Source organism: Cervus canadensis, chromosome 30, assembly GCF_019320065.1.
Source record: "Cervus canadensis isolate Bull #8, Minnesota chromosome 30, ASM1932006v1, whole genome shotgun sequence".
NCBI lineage: Eukaryota > Metazoa > Chordata > Mammalia > Artiodactyla > Cervidae > Cervus > Cervus canadensis.
In genome coordinates this window covers 14838883-14852628 of record NC_057415.1, presented here as the reverse complement: position 1 = coordinate 14852628, position 13746 = coordinate 14838883, and the positions used below count along the sequence as shown (strand labels likewise).

At 41.3% G+C, this 13746-nt stretch overlaps 1 protein-coding gene across 12 annotated transcripts in view; it reads right to left on the bottom strand.

Moving 5' to 3' along the window:
* Nucleotides 1-13746, bottom strand: part of LOC122431703 (aminopeptidase O (putative)) — a 392534-nt gene that overhangs the window by 21917 nt on the left and 356871 nt on the right. For 8 of the 12 annotated variants that reach the window (XR_006266602.1, XM_043453074.1, XM_043453071.1 and 5 more), the window contains one exon: nucleotides 3723-3839. The exons of the other annotated variants lie outside the window; for them this stretch is intronic. Coding sequence is in view for 7 of the 8 variants with exons in the window: in XM_043453074.1 (XP_043309009.1) it covers nucleotides 3723-3839 (117 nt within the window). In the remaining variant the exon portion in view is untranslated. The remainder of the gene's footprint in view (nucleotides 1-3722; nucleotides 3840-13746) is intronic. 12 annotated transcript variants of the gene reach the window in all.

Here is a 13746-nt window from a genome sequence, read left to right as displayed (position 1 = left end):
CTATGATAAGTTTCCCTTTCAGTTCATTTTCTGACCTAGTTTATTTAAAGCAGCCCAGCATATGGCTAGAGGATTCTTTGATTGAGGAGGTAAAATACGGTAACTACTCCTGGAGCCAGTACTACTTTCTAGGCTAAGGAATGCAAACGTCCCCCCACCAATGCCCCACTTTTCAGAGGCGGCAACAAGAGTGTCAAGGCAAGGCACACGTCACCTTGCCCGGCTTATTGCACGTGCCCTCATGCACGTCTCCTTTTAAGATTCTGAACACACGTGTCCCTCCCTGCAGGGCAGACCTGTGTACTCACACCACGTGACGCAGCACGCGGAGGACAGGAGGCACCAACATGGATGAGTGTGCCCTTGACAAGCCCACGGCTGGCAAAGAACATCAACCTGGCTGCCACACCCAGAAATCCTGACCAACAGACTGGACATTCCGTGGATACAACAGAAACAGAAGCAACACAGCCAACACAAATACTGAGCGACACAAGGATCGTCATTAAAATAAACTTCCCAGGGAGACAGCACCAGCCCACCCACCCAAAGAAGCGGGGAGGGAAGGGACAAGTGGGCGTGACAGCAAAGAAGATAAAGCAGCTACTGAACAGAGGGACTGTGCATGGCGGCACAGGCTTCTCACACAAGAGACGTCTGGTCCGTCAAGAACACGCTGCTCCACCAAGGAGAGAGTTTCGCAGCGTTGGGCAGGTAGGGGATTAAATGCGCTATGGAAAGAGCAGGCTCACCTTCTCAAAAAGTGACCTCACATCTATGCTTTCAGGAGAAATGCTAGTCCGAGGAGGAGTGGCGGGAGAGGGGGTGCGCTTTATGTACCTCCTGGAAATGTGAGCAAAACCGCTGCTGTCACGAGCACGCCCTGCTTCTGTGCGAGACATTCCCCAACCCCACCCGGCCGGCCCGGGCTGAAGTCTCCTGCACAGACACCTAACTCAGCACCATGGTCCCAGGGCCTGTGGAAGCGCCCTGAACAGTGTCAGCTCCATAACTCACATGCTTCCTTGCCAGGAAACTACCTTTGGAGCCACTTCCCATAGGGATGCTCCGCACACAACCTACCACACCCCAGCATCTTCAGCCACGTTTTGAAGGACTGCTGTGTATTGCACATTTAAAAGCCCTGATAATGACTGAAAAGAACTATATGCTTGGTCAAGGAGAAGCACCAAGAATAAAGTCAGAATCCTCATTCTTACAGCAAATAATTCCTTCTCCCATGAAATGTCCTGTCACGTAAAGTAAAGGCAGATGGTTAGTCAACAAAATTCCTGCTAATCAGTGTCACAATAAATCACACGTAACTAATGAAGTTTCTAGAAAACACCCTGGTTGGCCAATATCCTATTGCTTTCCTGGTTCTGAGTGACATTTCAAGGAAACCTCACAGTGAGACACACTGTCAGCGTAACTGACTAGATGCCAGGGCCCCAGAGGGCCTGGGAAGGGGGCAAGGCAGTGGTATGTTAGGCCTCAGGGCCCTACAGCCCTAATCCGGGCCCTATCCACCCCTGACCTCAATCCCACTGGCCCCAGGGCAGGGATCAACTAATTTCAGGATGGCGCAGGCCAAACTAGCCCACAGCTAAGAGTGCTGTGGGTGTTTTAGAATAGCTTTGAAAAGGAACAGTAACAAAAAGAATTATCTTGAGATGTGGTAATTATATGAAATTCAAGTTTCAGGGTCCATAAACAACTCTACTGAAACACAGGCACTTCTGTTTGCTGACGTACTATGGCAGCGTTAACAGCAAAGTTCAATAGTTGTGACAGAAACTGTATGGCCTGAAATATTAAAATCTGCTCCTTTACAGAAAAAGTTTGCTGACCCCTATCCTAGCACAGGTCATGTTCACGCCTTTGCATGCTGTCAGCTCTGTATGGAAATCACTCCTGGACCCCCTGGCTTTGTATGGCTAACTCCTTCTTGCCCCCAGGTCCTGGCTTGACTGTCACCTTTTCTTGTGGCCTTTCCTGAACTCTATCCAGAGACACTGAGCTCACTTTCACCAGTAACCTCCTCTGTAGCTCTTATATCAAACTATCCTGTTCATTTACTCATGAGCTGTTTTTCCAAAGAATCCCAACCTGCTGAGGGTGACCCTTGCCATTGCTATATCCCTTGTGCCTGGCAGAGTGAGGATCTGTGAATTGCATGGACCACGCCAGTTACTTAAACCAATCAAAGCCTCCCCACCAGGCTCCAGTCTCTCAACACCAAAGAGTCAAGCCTGAAGAGACTGCTCTGGCTTTGGACATCACACTGCAGTCTGAGACACAAAATAAGCAGCCAAAATAAAACCGGCTATATTTCTCAAAGGTTTATGAAGTTACATATAACAACAAAGTTGATCTGTAAGTTAAGAACACAATGTGCTTTATGTTTATGCCAACAGGAACGGGGGAAAACAGGGTCTCCCACCTCCCAGCTTCTGGTGAGGAGTGACAGGTGCCCGGCACCTGCTTTGATCTTCCCGCCTTCGTCTGCCCACTACCCGTCACTGGGGCCTGGCATTTCAGTGGTATTCAGTCCTGATTAAAGCATAACCTCATGCCTATAAATAGAAACCTCTTTTAAACACTAATTAAAAATAACAGGCTGGCATTTGGAATCTCCTATAAACAAAAATATAAGAGCTGAAATAAACAGCAACAGTTGCATGTTTGATCTATGCTGAGATGGGTAAAAAGCTACATATGTTCCACTGGAGTTTTTCAATTAACTCCTGAATTTATGTGAGGGTTTTAAAATGTATAACAAATGCCGATCTTACTTTTTAATCTAATAATGAGAAGGCTTTTCTTGACTTACTCCATCTTAAGAATTGTGAAAATAATTTTAATAATATTTTATTTAATCCAACATGTCCAAAATATCATTCTGACACGGTAATCAATGAGAAGAAATGACTGAGACATTCTGCTTCTCCTGATACTATGTCTCCAGCACCCACATATTCCACACTTACAGCCCAACAGCCACATCCCAAGCGCTCAACAGCTACATGGGCTGATGGCTACCATATTGGACTGCACAGCTTTCAAACGTTCATTTATTCTCAAATGAACACAAATCAAATCTGTTTGCTTTTTAAGAGTTTTATATAGGAGAATTTTTCTGTGTGTGTTTTTTTTAATTTAAGATGACTAAATACATTATTTATTATTTTATATATTAAAAAAAAAAACCCCTGGAACTCATCTTCGGATTCACATTGCATTCTTCATAATAAGCTAAAAGATATTAAGGACCACATCATATTGCTTTCCCACAAGCATCCAATTTTGCTTTTCAAACCACGGCTGTTAAGATTTAGTTTTCATTTCCTTTACACATGGCTCCCTTCCTGTCCTAACTGAATGCAACCAAGAAGCTCTGGCACGTCTGAGCCAAGTTTCCTTAATATGCAACAGGACGGCGCCACCAACATGCACACGATGATGCACCCGAGTTCAAAATTCGGAAAGCTTCCATCTGTCTGCTCATTCCTTTAGGAGACTTATGTCTGTCTTAACAATTTAAGAGGAAAGGGGGGAACACTCAGGACTTAAAAATACCGTGGTAATGACCATGATCAGAGGCCCCTACTGGAGCACACACAGCCAGGGAAGCAGTTCCCCTAGTCCAGGACACACTGGGACCACCAATCTTCACCAGCAGTGAGGGCCCACGGTTTAAACTCTGAGGGTGTTCCTGTTACCTCGGCATCCTGCTCCGAGAGGCGGTACGTCCTCTCAAGGCTTTGCAGAGTTCGCGGAGTCACAGTCTTCTGCTCCAAGAGATGCTCCAGAAGCAAGACCAGCTGGTCTGGAAGAAGCTGAGGACAAAACCACACAGCCTGTGAAGATGCCATTCGGCTTACAAGAAATTAAACCCAAATGTTTAGACCAAAGCCAGCCAAACCAGGGTAACCTGGGCACTCGCAGTGGCTGTCTGAGACATGGGAAGACCGGAGACCTGACTCTGGTAAAACCTCAAGGTTTACACTGCTTCTCCAAAGACTCTGCATTCTGGCGCCTGATCAAGTCCTACTTTCCATAGGTTTTCATGTTAGTTCTCTATTTAAGGGCAGATCAAAACTGTGTTTATCTTTTTTTTAGGTTGTACACCATGAATTTTTTTTTAAGACGTACAATGTGATGCCAATGTACATACACACCATGAATGATAAAAACTATGCTTATCTTAAAACATTACCATGGTTTTATAGATCTTTTTCTTTACAGGATGCATATGCCAAAAAATGCCATTTAGCCTAGACAAATACTCAAGAAACCATCTGATCATAGGTAAACACATGAAAGTTTAACAGAAATAAGAAGCAACTTTCATATTTCCTTCTTTAGCACATCAATCTTGCAAATGTACACCAAGAAATAAAGAGCATGCAATGAAACTAGAGCCATGTCTCATAATCCATTATAAAAACTGTAAGTTTTACTATTCCATTAAAAAAAAGGTTGTCATGTATGATTATATACATACATACACCCACCCACCCCAACTACACAAGGTCACTCACATTCCTGAGTTTTCATACAGGGTAAGTAAAAAGGGCATTACCATTTAAAGGCAAAAAGAGGACGATGTTTTTATATATTAATAGTTCAAAAATAACACAAACTAATCTGTGAAGGAACAATACTGGTGAAATCCAAGAACATATCTGTCTTACTGACTCTACCCCAGTTCCTAGACCAGCCTCTAGCAGAGCAGAACTCAAACTACTGACAAAAGAAAAAAAAATCAATTTAAGATGCACCTTGTAGGAACCAAAAAATATTTATTCTAAAATGAAGGTTTTAAAAGAATTACTATGAATTCCACTATTCTCGACCTTTAGCTTTTCTCCATTCCTGCCTATGCCCAGACAATCCCCGTCAACTAACCCAAATTTACAGTTCTGAAAGTCAATTACTATAGCAACAGAATATTAACAAGAACACCTGGATTTTAATCTCTATTTTGTTCTCTAAAAGAAATTTTAAAAATTATTGGTTTCTGCCCCATCCTCTTTACCTTTCAGCCCCCAAGTGTGCACTCCGCCTCTGCCTCCCACCTCCATTCACACACACACTTTTCCAAAACGTGCTTGTAGGAAAACCCAGTAGAGACCGCATACATGACATTTACCACGTAATTCCACAAAGAAAGCATTTCCTATTATTTTCTCACCTCACTTTTCTAAGGTCTAATAAAACCCCCACTTCCCTCTAGACAGACGGACACAAAGGCACAACACTTGATTCTTGGGTATTTTCATTTCATAACATCACTCCATCCGCTGAAGAGTCAAGGGTGGATCCTCTCTCAGGCTGACAGAAAAAAGGTGCTTCAGCAAAAACAGGGTTACAACTCAGCACTGACCCTGTAAGGTTATACATAAGAACACTGATTTCCTTCCATTGAAACTATTGTGTTTGTAAGATGCTTTAAAGATATCAATTTACAACATAATGACTAGCACCGAAAAGCCAGTTTTCCATTTTCTACAGTTTCAGGCACATGAGGCTACTTTTAATATCTTGTTATTAAATCTGCTGTTTTATAAAACAGACCAAGTACAGAACCACAGCTTCTGGGAGCATCCGCACCATTTACACCGTTTACACCGTGAGCGCTCGGCGATCGGGCCCTCACGGCCCCGGGCAGAGGGCGGTGTCTCAGCCAGCCCCTGGCATTGCTGACCAGGAAGCAGAGCTGAGGCTCCGTGCGCGCCCCAGCACCCAGGTTCCCTCGCCCTTTCCCATCCATCTCCCTGCAGTCTCCCTCTCTGGACCTTCCAAGAGGGGCTATTCTCTGGTGGAGGCTAAACCTTCAGCCCCAGCCCTGAGTATAACCCTCATCCCCCCTAAGGCCACTCCCTGACCGCACTCCTGCACTTGAACCCTTCTCACAGAGTCTGTTCTTTCTCCTCAAAACGGTCTGTCCCCACCCCACGGCTACATCCCTTTCCAAAGCGGCTCCACGTGCCTTCCCCCCCGCCCCCCACTGCAGTGGCCTGGCTGGTGCCCGCCCAGCAGCAGCCCACCTGCCTGTTCAGGGGCAGGGTGGGGGGCGTCCCCAGGTCGGGTCAGAACGCTGGCCAGTCCTGCATCCCCATGGGCACTCTCAAAATTCATCAGCAGTGCTTCCACAGGCAGCCAATTCAGGGTAGCCACAGCTACGCAAGAAGACAGCTTCTAGGGAAAGGCCCAGCCTGATACAGCACAGAACACCCAGCACCTGGGGGTGGGGGCCTCAATCACTAACTAAACCCAGCAGGAACAAGCCCAGCCAATTTGCGGAATTACAGAGAAGGAAGGAGTAGAAAGAAAACCATCTCCCTATTATATGCCTGAGCTTACAAAGAGGCCTATTGTCAGTTGAGGATTTGGTTTAGACTACAGAGACCCAGGGAGGAAAGAAACCCTAGGTAAGATGACTAGTTTGGTCTTCAACTTACCCTAACTGGATTTAACCGATCAACTCCAGTTCAAAGTCAGAGTTACTAATATGTGATCCTATCAAAATATCTGGATTCACAGTTACACCTCTCTTACAGTTTCCTTCTAAACAAAAAGTTCATACATACCTGCACAGAGAAACAGAACCAAGAGGATCACTGCAAGTTTTTGTCCTCTAATTTTACACAATGGAAAATTACTTAAGACCAAGCCCCCTGACTTAAGATGGGCAGCCAAGATGGAAGGGAGCCTTGGTGGTTGTTTGTTAAGTTTAATTTACTTTAATTGGAGAAAGGTAAGGAGCAGGCATGCACACACCCCACCAGCTCTCCCTCCTTCACGAAGGCATCCCGTGACTGACGCAAGAACTGGCTTGTTCAGAGACAGGCAGAGGCACCAAGGACCCACAGAGAAGGAGAACATTCCTCCATAATGTGCAGAATTCTTCAGAATGGACTTGTGCAAATGACTTTCAGTAAACAACCTGTAGCCATCTGGCTTTCAACTGTAACTCTTCTAATGGGGGGGGGGGTGTATTTCAAATCAGTGATCAAATGCTATTTCAGTACACAGAAAACAAAACTGATTCAGTATCCTTCACTCACAAATGAGTGAGTAAACATTACATAATTTTCACATAAGATTAAAGATGGAAGAGAGGATATTAAAGCAAAAATGTGGTAAGTCGCTCATTTTAATACAGCACGTTTCTCTTTGTAAAATAAACATTTACTCCCTATAAAGCCACCCTATAATGAAAAAGAAGAACTAAGTAATAAACTAAAATGTTTGCAAAGCAACTGAGAGATATTACACACGAGCAGTCGTGCTCAGACGCAGTGCAGGGTGCCACCCGCCCCGGCAGCTGGCACAGCGGCACTGGGAAATGCTGTGTGGGTCACTCCACTCCCACCCACGTAGAAATCAAATTAAATTTCACATGACTTCTAGGCCGACTGTGTTTAATACAGCAGTACGGAGCAGGGTGGAGACAGACATGGCTGTAGTCACACCATGGAATGATTAAGAAAAATAAAGTGCTCGCTTCAGCGCATTATCTCCTGAGAAAGCAGCCCCTTCTAACATGACAGAAAGAACCTGCCTTTATTTCTGAGGGTCTAGTAGTGCTCACACCCACAGTTCAACAGTGATAGGAATAGAAAGTTCTTTCCTTTGCACAAACAAGGAACTCATGACGAGGTTATTATTTTTTCCATATGGAAACCAGCTTGGTATTTTTAAAATGCATCTGCCTCAGAAATTCAGACAAAATAGGTATGGGGTGCCAAAGTCATGCGGGTCCTTGAAATAGAGAACTTTACATCATTAGCAAACTTAACTCGAACACAGAAAATAAAACACCAAAGGAGGTCAAATCAATACAATGATATTTGTTAAGAATTTTAGAAGTCTGTATTCTTGCTCTAAACATGGAGGATTCCATGACAGCTAATTACCCAGAAATGCACAAAGAGAGAAGAAAAGTCTACCTTGTAATTTTTCCCCGTCAACCTAAGGGTTGAGGCAAGCCGCACAAGTCTGAACAGTTCTAAAGGGTTTCTACGCAGGCTCTTGGAAAGAAAACATGGATTTTCCAAATCCACCCTCCAAGTCTACAAGGAGCACAAAGAAAAGAAACCCTGACTCTTTCCGAAGCCTCGCAGCCTCTTGCTGCTGTCACGGGAGCATCACTCACTCCTGGCTCCCTGAAGACCACCCACACAACCAAGGCCCCTCCACCACTTCTTCCACAAGCAGGACTCTGAAAGGGCCAGCTAGCCTCAATCAGATACTGTTCCCAAACGCATCTCACTACTGACCTTCCACAGGCGGGACCAACACAAGAACCCGGGACACAGAAATGTCCATGTCAACAGCTGCACCCCTCCAAAAGCGAAGGCGGGCACCTCCCCTCGCAGCCCAGCTGGCGAGCTGCAGCCGCACACGAAGGAAGTCTCAGAGAGGCTTCCAGACGGGGAGTGAGCCTGGGACTAATGCGGCCTCCCAAAGACAGTGGCGTGAGTTCTATTATTACCCCATTATCACTCTGGGATCTGTGCCTAAATGAAGCATGCTTCCTCCCTGATGCCATTTCCTTTTATCCTGGCTGGAGACTAAAAGCGGATCAATGGGGGCAATACATATGATGTCACTTCACTTTACAGCAACGGCCTCCCTCTCTTTCAGTTTGTCTGAAATACACAGAAAGATCAATTCTTCCCAAAAATGGTTAAAAAATGCTTAGGGAGCATTCTTCTTCCAGAAAAGCATTCTCTGCTATATTTGTCTATGTTACTACGGCAGGAACTGTTTACACTGAACAAAAACAGAAGAAATGGGGGAGGGAGGAAAAATCTCAAATTCTCCGGTAAGCTGGCTGAAATTCAACACAAGCAGGGTCCAAACCAGAATCAGGGTGGCTGACCTTTGAAAGTCACACGTTTTCTGGCATAGAGGCACAAAAGAGACAGCAGTTGTCCTTTGCCCCTTGGATTAAAAAGGTAACCCCGCAGATGTAAAAGGTCTTTTAAATAAGATGTCCCCCAAAGTCTTACAAACTTCTTTTTACTCTTCTCAGAAAACACACCCGCCATACTACACACTCTCAGGTGCCCCCAAAGTCCACAGGTGTGACAGCAAACTGTTTCCATTCAGATACTCTTCCTAAGGAACAAGGAACTGACTAAAGGACACAAGACAGAACTTAAATAAATCATCTTTCGGATGCCGTTTCAAACTAAAATATGTGAAAAATCTCTAAACTGTATAAATTTTCATACAGTGATTTTTGAAAATGGTGTACAACGAAGATAAAATCTACGAAGTTCCTCAAAACAAGAATTCTTCCTCACGATCCAAAAAGAAACACAAAATCCAGAGTATCAGAACTCTGTTGAAGCTGACTCTGCCTGCTCCAAACACTGGCCAGGGCCGTGGCCCTCACATCACTGATCTTTCATCTGTCATTTTCTTAATGATAAACATTTTTAAGCGAGAAAAAATGAACTATTTAGTAACATATACATAGGCAAGTGTCTGGCCAAGATCTGTTGTCAATGAGAATATCATGATAAAATGTTTTTAGTCTAAAATAACAACTTGTATAGCAGAAAAACCCAATTGATCTAAACTGCTCCTAAAAACTTAAAAAAGAAAAACCATCCTCTCCATATTGAAGAAAAAGAATACATTTTAAAGAACTGCCAAATTTAAGAATAAAAGTCTCTGGTTCATATTACTTTGGGGACAGAAATTTGATTTGCCAACCAATGAAAGCCACCAAATAAAATAGTTAAAAATGAAAATTTTCTTCAAAATCAATGAAGAGACATATTTATCCAGCATAATTAGTATTTCTGATTATCAAACATCTTTATAGACAGTATGTCTACAGACAAGTTTTAGGAAAACTCAAGCATATTTATAGAATCCATTTCACACACACAAAAAGTATATACTGTGTTTTGGGAAAAACAAGTCTAACAGCTGCAGCTGAAAAAGATTACCAAGTTTTTGAGCCATGGTTTTGTTACGGTGCTTCCAAAAGTGACACCACAGTGACCAAAATACACACCATTATTAGCAAAGAGTACCTGAAATAATTCACTGGCATATATCATTCTCAAATCTCACTCATGTCAGATTACAAAGGTCAAATTTTCATGTGCTAACACTTTCCTAACTTTTGTAAAAATATTAGCCAAACTGTATGCAATTTGATACAAAGCATATTATTTAAACTACATAAAATGCAATCCTCTTGTCAGCTCTTATAATCACGTACACTAATGGTTTCTGTCATAAGAGTTTGGAAAATAAATCTTTGTAAACATTCAAACTGAAAATTCCAAATTTTATAAGAGATGCTTGGTATCTTTGCGTCTGCTTTCCCTATTTAGGAACTTGTCAGACCAATAACCAAAGGGGCCAAAGGGATACCATTCCTGATCTGAATTTTATGCTTCTTAAGAAAACTACTGCTCACGAAGAAGAAACTATAAATTCCTAAATGATTCAGTCCATTCATCCTGTCAGGACAACACTCATGCTCCATGTAGGGCTTGTTTAAGGCTTTCTAAAGAATTTGGAACACTTGAAACACTCAGATACTTCTAACTTCTTGTATTCACAGGTTTTTTTTTTTTTTAATAGAAATCTGCTTCATTTCTTTAGAATTAACGCTCTTATCTAAGTTAATACTGTATTTAATAATTTATCTTCCAAAAGAGTATACATTTATCTTAAATAAGAGTATAGCTTTTTTGAATCTGAATTCCTAAGTTATAAAGTGCTATTTTTTAATCCAAAACTGTTTGCATACCAACTAATTTATGACTTTCAAAAGCCCACCATATGAAAAGACCTTTATTGTGAAAACTGACGGTCAAAATCTGTGTGTCAAAATCGTGGCTATGGTATATTAACCATCATGCAACAGAATTTTTTCTTTTCATGCAACAGAATATTAAGCAGCTACTGAAAAGAATGAGATGTAACTGTTTCTGTAGAATGCTAAAATAGAAAGAAATGTTATTAAGTGGATGATAAGTTAGGAAGAAAACATAAATTATGGCTGATTTCTGTGAATAACCTTCTAAAGATACACAAAAAGAAATAAACTCTTTACATCAACTTCTTCCCTAGTAACCTACATGAGCTGCCTGGTCTTTTTTTTCTGCCTCTAGATCAAGCTGAACTATTTTTCTTAAATCATGTTAAAAATTTCCCAGTAATTACTTAAAGGAGAGAAGATCCACTTTATAAAGAAATTTAATACTGCAATTTCAGCACTGAAATGCGTAAATGATTAAAACATATGCTCCAGCAAAGTACTGAGCTAGAAACCTGGAAACCAGGGTCTTCTGCAAAGGAGTTAAAAGTAGATCCCCTAGCAGGAGCGTGCACCAAGAAATCTCAGTCTCTTTATTCTTAGTCATAACAACAGTATCTGAAAGCAACATAGATCTCAAAAGTTTTGATGTCACTACTTCTCTAAGCAGAGATGAATAACATCATTAAATCTAAGACGTAAGTTGTGTGCAAGCAATGCTCAAATATTGAAAGAATTATAGAGCACTTCCCTTGCTGCAATCTATTCAAAGTCAGTCCTCAACACAAGGGTTTATAAGGCATAAAGAATAAAAAGGGAAAAAACAAAGAAATATAGAAAGAATTTAAAATTTTCCAAATGATTTGAAAATATACATAAAGCACTGCATCAGTCACGTGCTCAGATTTTTATGTTGTCATTTATAATACAAACGAACCATCAAATATTCTCAAGAGTTTTTTTCCAAGGGAAAATCAGTAACTGTAATTTCACTCAAACCCAGAATTTCTTCTTTTCTTTAACTTCCCCTATTACTCCCAATATGTCAAAATCAGATAATCTGTGAGGGATAATCTGTTATGAATTTAGTACTTCTAGAAAATAATTGCATCAACATTAGATTCTTTTAACATTCAGTTGAGTTTATTTTGTATAGCCGTATGTTCCTGGTCTATAATGTGCACAAAATTAAGGTGCTCATATGCACAAATAGAGGCTTTCCCAGGTGGCTCAGGGGTAAAAAAAAAAAAAAAAAACCCCAAAAAATCCATCCTTCTGCCAATGCAGGAGACCTAGGTTCGATCCCCAAGTCAGGAAGATCCTCTGGAGAAGGAAATGGCAACCCACTCCAGTATTCATGCCTGGGAAATGCCATGACAGAGGAGCCTGGCAGGCTACAGTCCGTGGAGTCGCAGAGAGTCAGACATGACTTAAGAGACTAAACAATATTCCTAAGGATTAGGGATATTCAGTCTGAAAACAGTGGCTTCCTCCATTAATTACAGGTGATTAGCGGGGGCGGGGGGGGGGGGGGACAGGATTTACTGAAATTAAGCTCTTTAAAATTTTATGGATGGATAAAAATAGAATCCTTCTCTTTTTAGTTTATACAAGTAAAGTTGAGTTCAAACAAAACCATATTTTAACCTCTATAAAAAGAATGTACCTTTTAAAGGCAACTCCTTAAGGGGTGGAACCCTATCTTGCTCATTTCATGTGTCACCTACTTCATGCCAGATACTCTTATCAAATTTAAATGAAGGACTTAACATCCAACATGGAAAGATGGAGTAACACAAAAAAATGCCTCCAAGAACAGCTGTCAAGCAACAGTTCACTGATTTAGGTTAAAACTCTATGGACAGAAAATTTACACAGCTACAGACGAAAATTCAAGCCACAAGTGACGCTCACTTCTAAACCAAAACAAGTCCCCAAAATACACAACTTAAATATATCAAAACTTTAAAAAAGTTTTGGAAACCTGTATTAATAACAGATTTTTACTTTAAAAGTTAATGGTAAAATAACTGAAATGCCTCCTCAACTGTAGTTGGAAGCAATCAACAAAATGATGGTTCTGCAGTGTATTTAAACAACTAATGAATAAGCTAGACTGCACTGCATGTAACAACCCATCTCGCACGAAGCGCAAGGATTCAACAGCAGAAATCTCTTCACAAAGACTGTCCCTTTGCTTTCCAGTCTCGTTAAAACTTGTTATTACAGATTATGTTTTAAAAAATTATCAAAGTTAACATCTACAAAAAAGTAAGCCACAAAAACACTAACCAAAGTTGCAAGGTGAGGAAAAGCCAGAAAAAGAGGAGGGAGAAACCAACTCATAGTCTGGTGCTCGGCTTAAGACGAACGACTGAAGAACAGATACACACATACACTCAAATTTTTAAGCAGAGAACATAATTCACAAACAAATTTCACTCATGGGTATTTATTCTGGTGGAAAATACTAACATTCTATTACTCCTAGTTCCTGTCCTTTCTTCTTCATAGATTCATAGTCAAAACAACATAAGTTACCACTTTCGTTAAGATTTTAATTTCTAATATTCTTCTTATACTTTCTACCAAACTCAAACTAAACATAAATATTAGTCACACGATGACAATTTGTTGTGGTTTCTGTCATAAAGTCGACAAAGAAACATATTCTTAAAGATATGTACAACCAACCACAACTAAAAAGAAATGGGGGTGTGAGGTGGAAGAGGGTGAGGAGTCCAAATACAAAAATTACTGCTGTCAAAATAAAGGAATCAAGTTGTTTTTCCTTAATAAAAATGTGGTGAAAGGATTGTACAATTTACTATCCAACGTCTCTGTTTTCTCTCACAGAATGATTTAACGTATATAAACCCTAGGAGTCAGATTTCACTCCAATTCCATACACTTTCGGATTCTAGTCCAGACATTTTATATCCTGGATT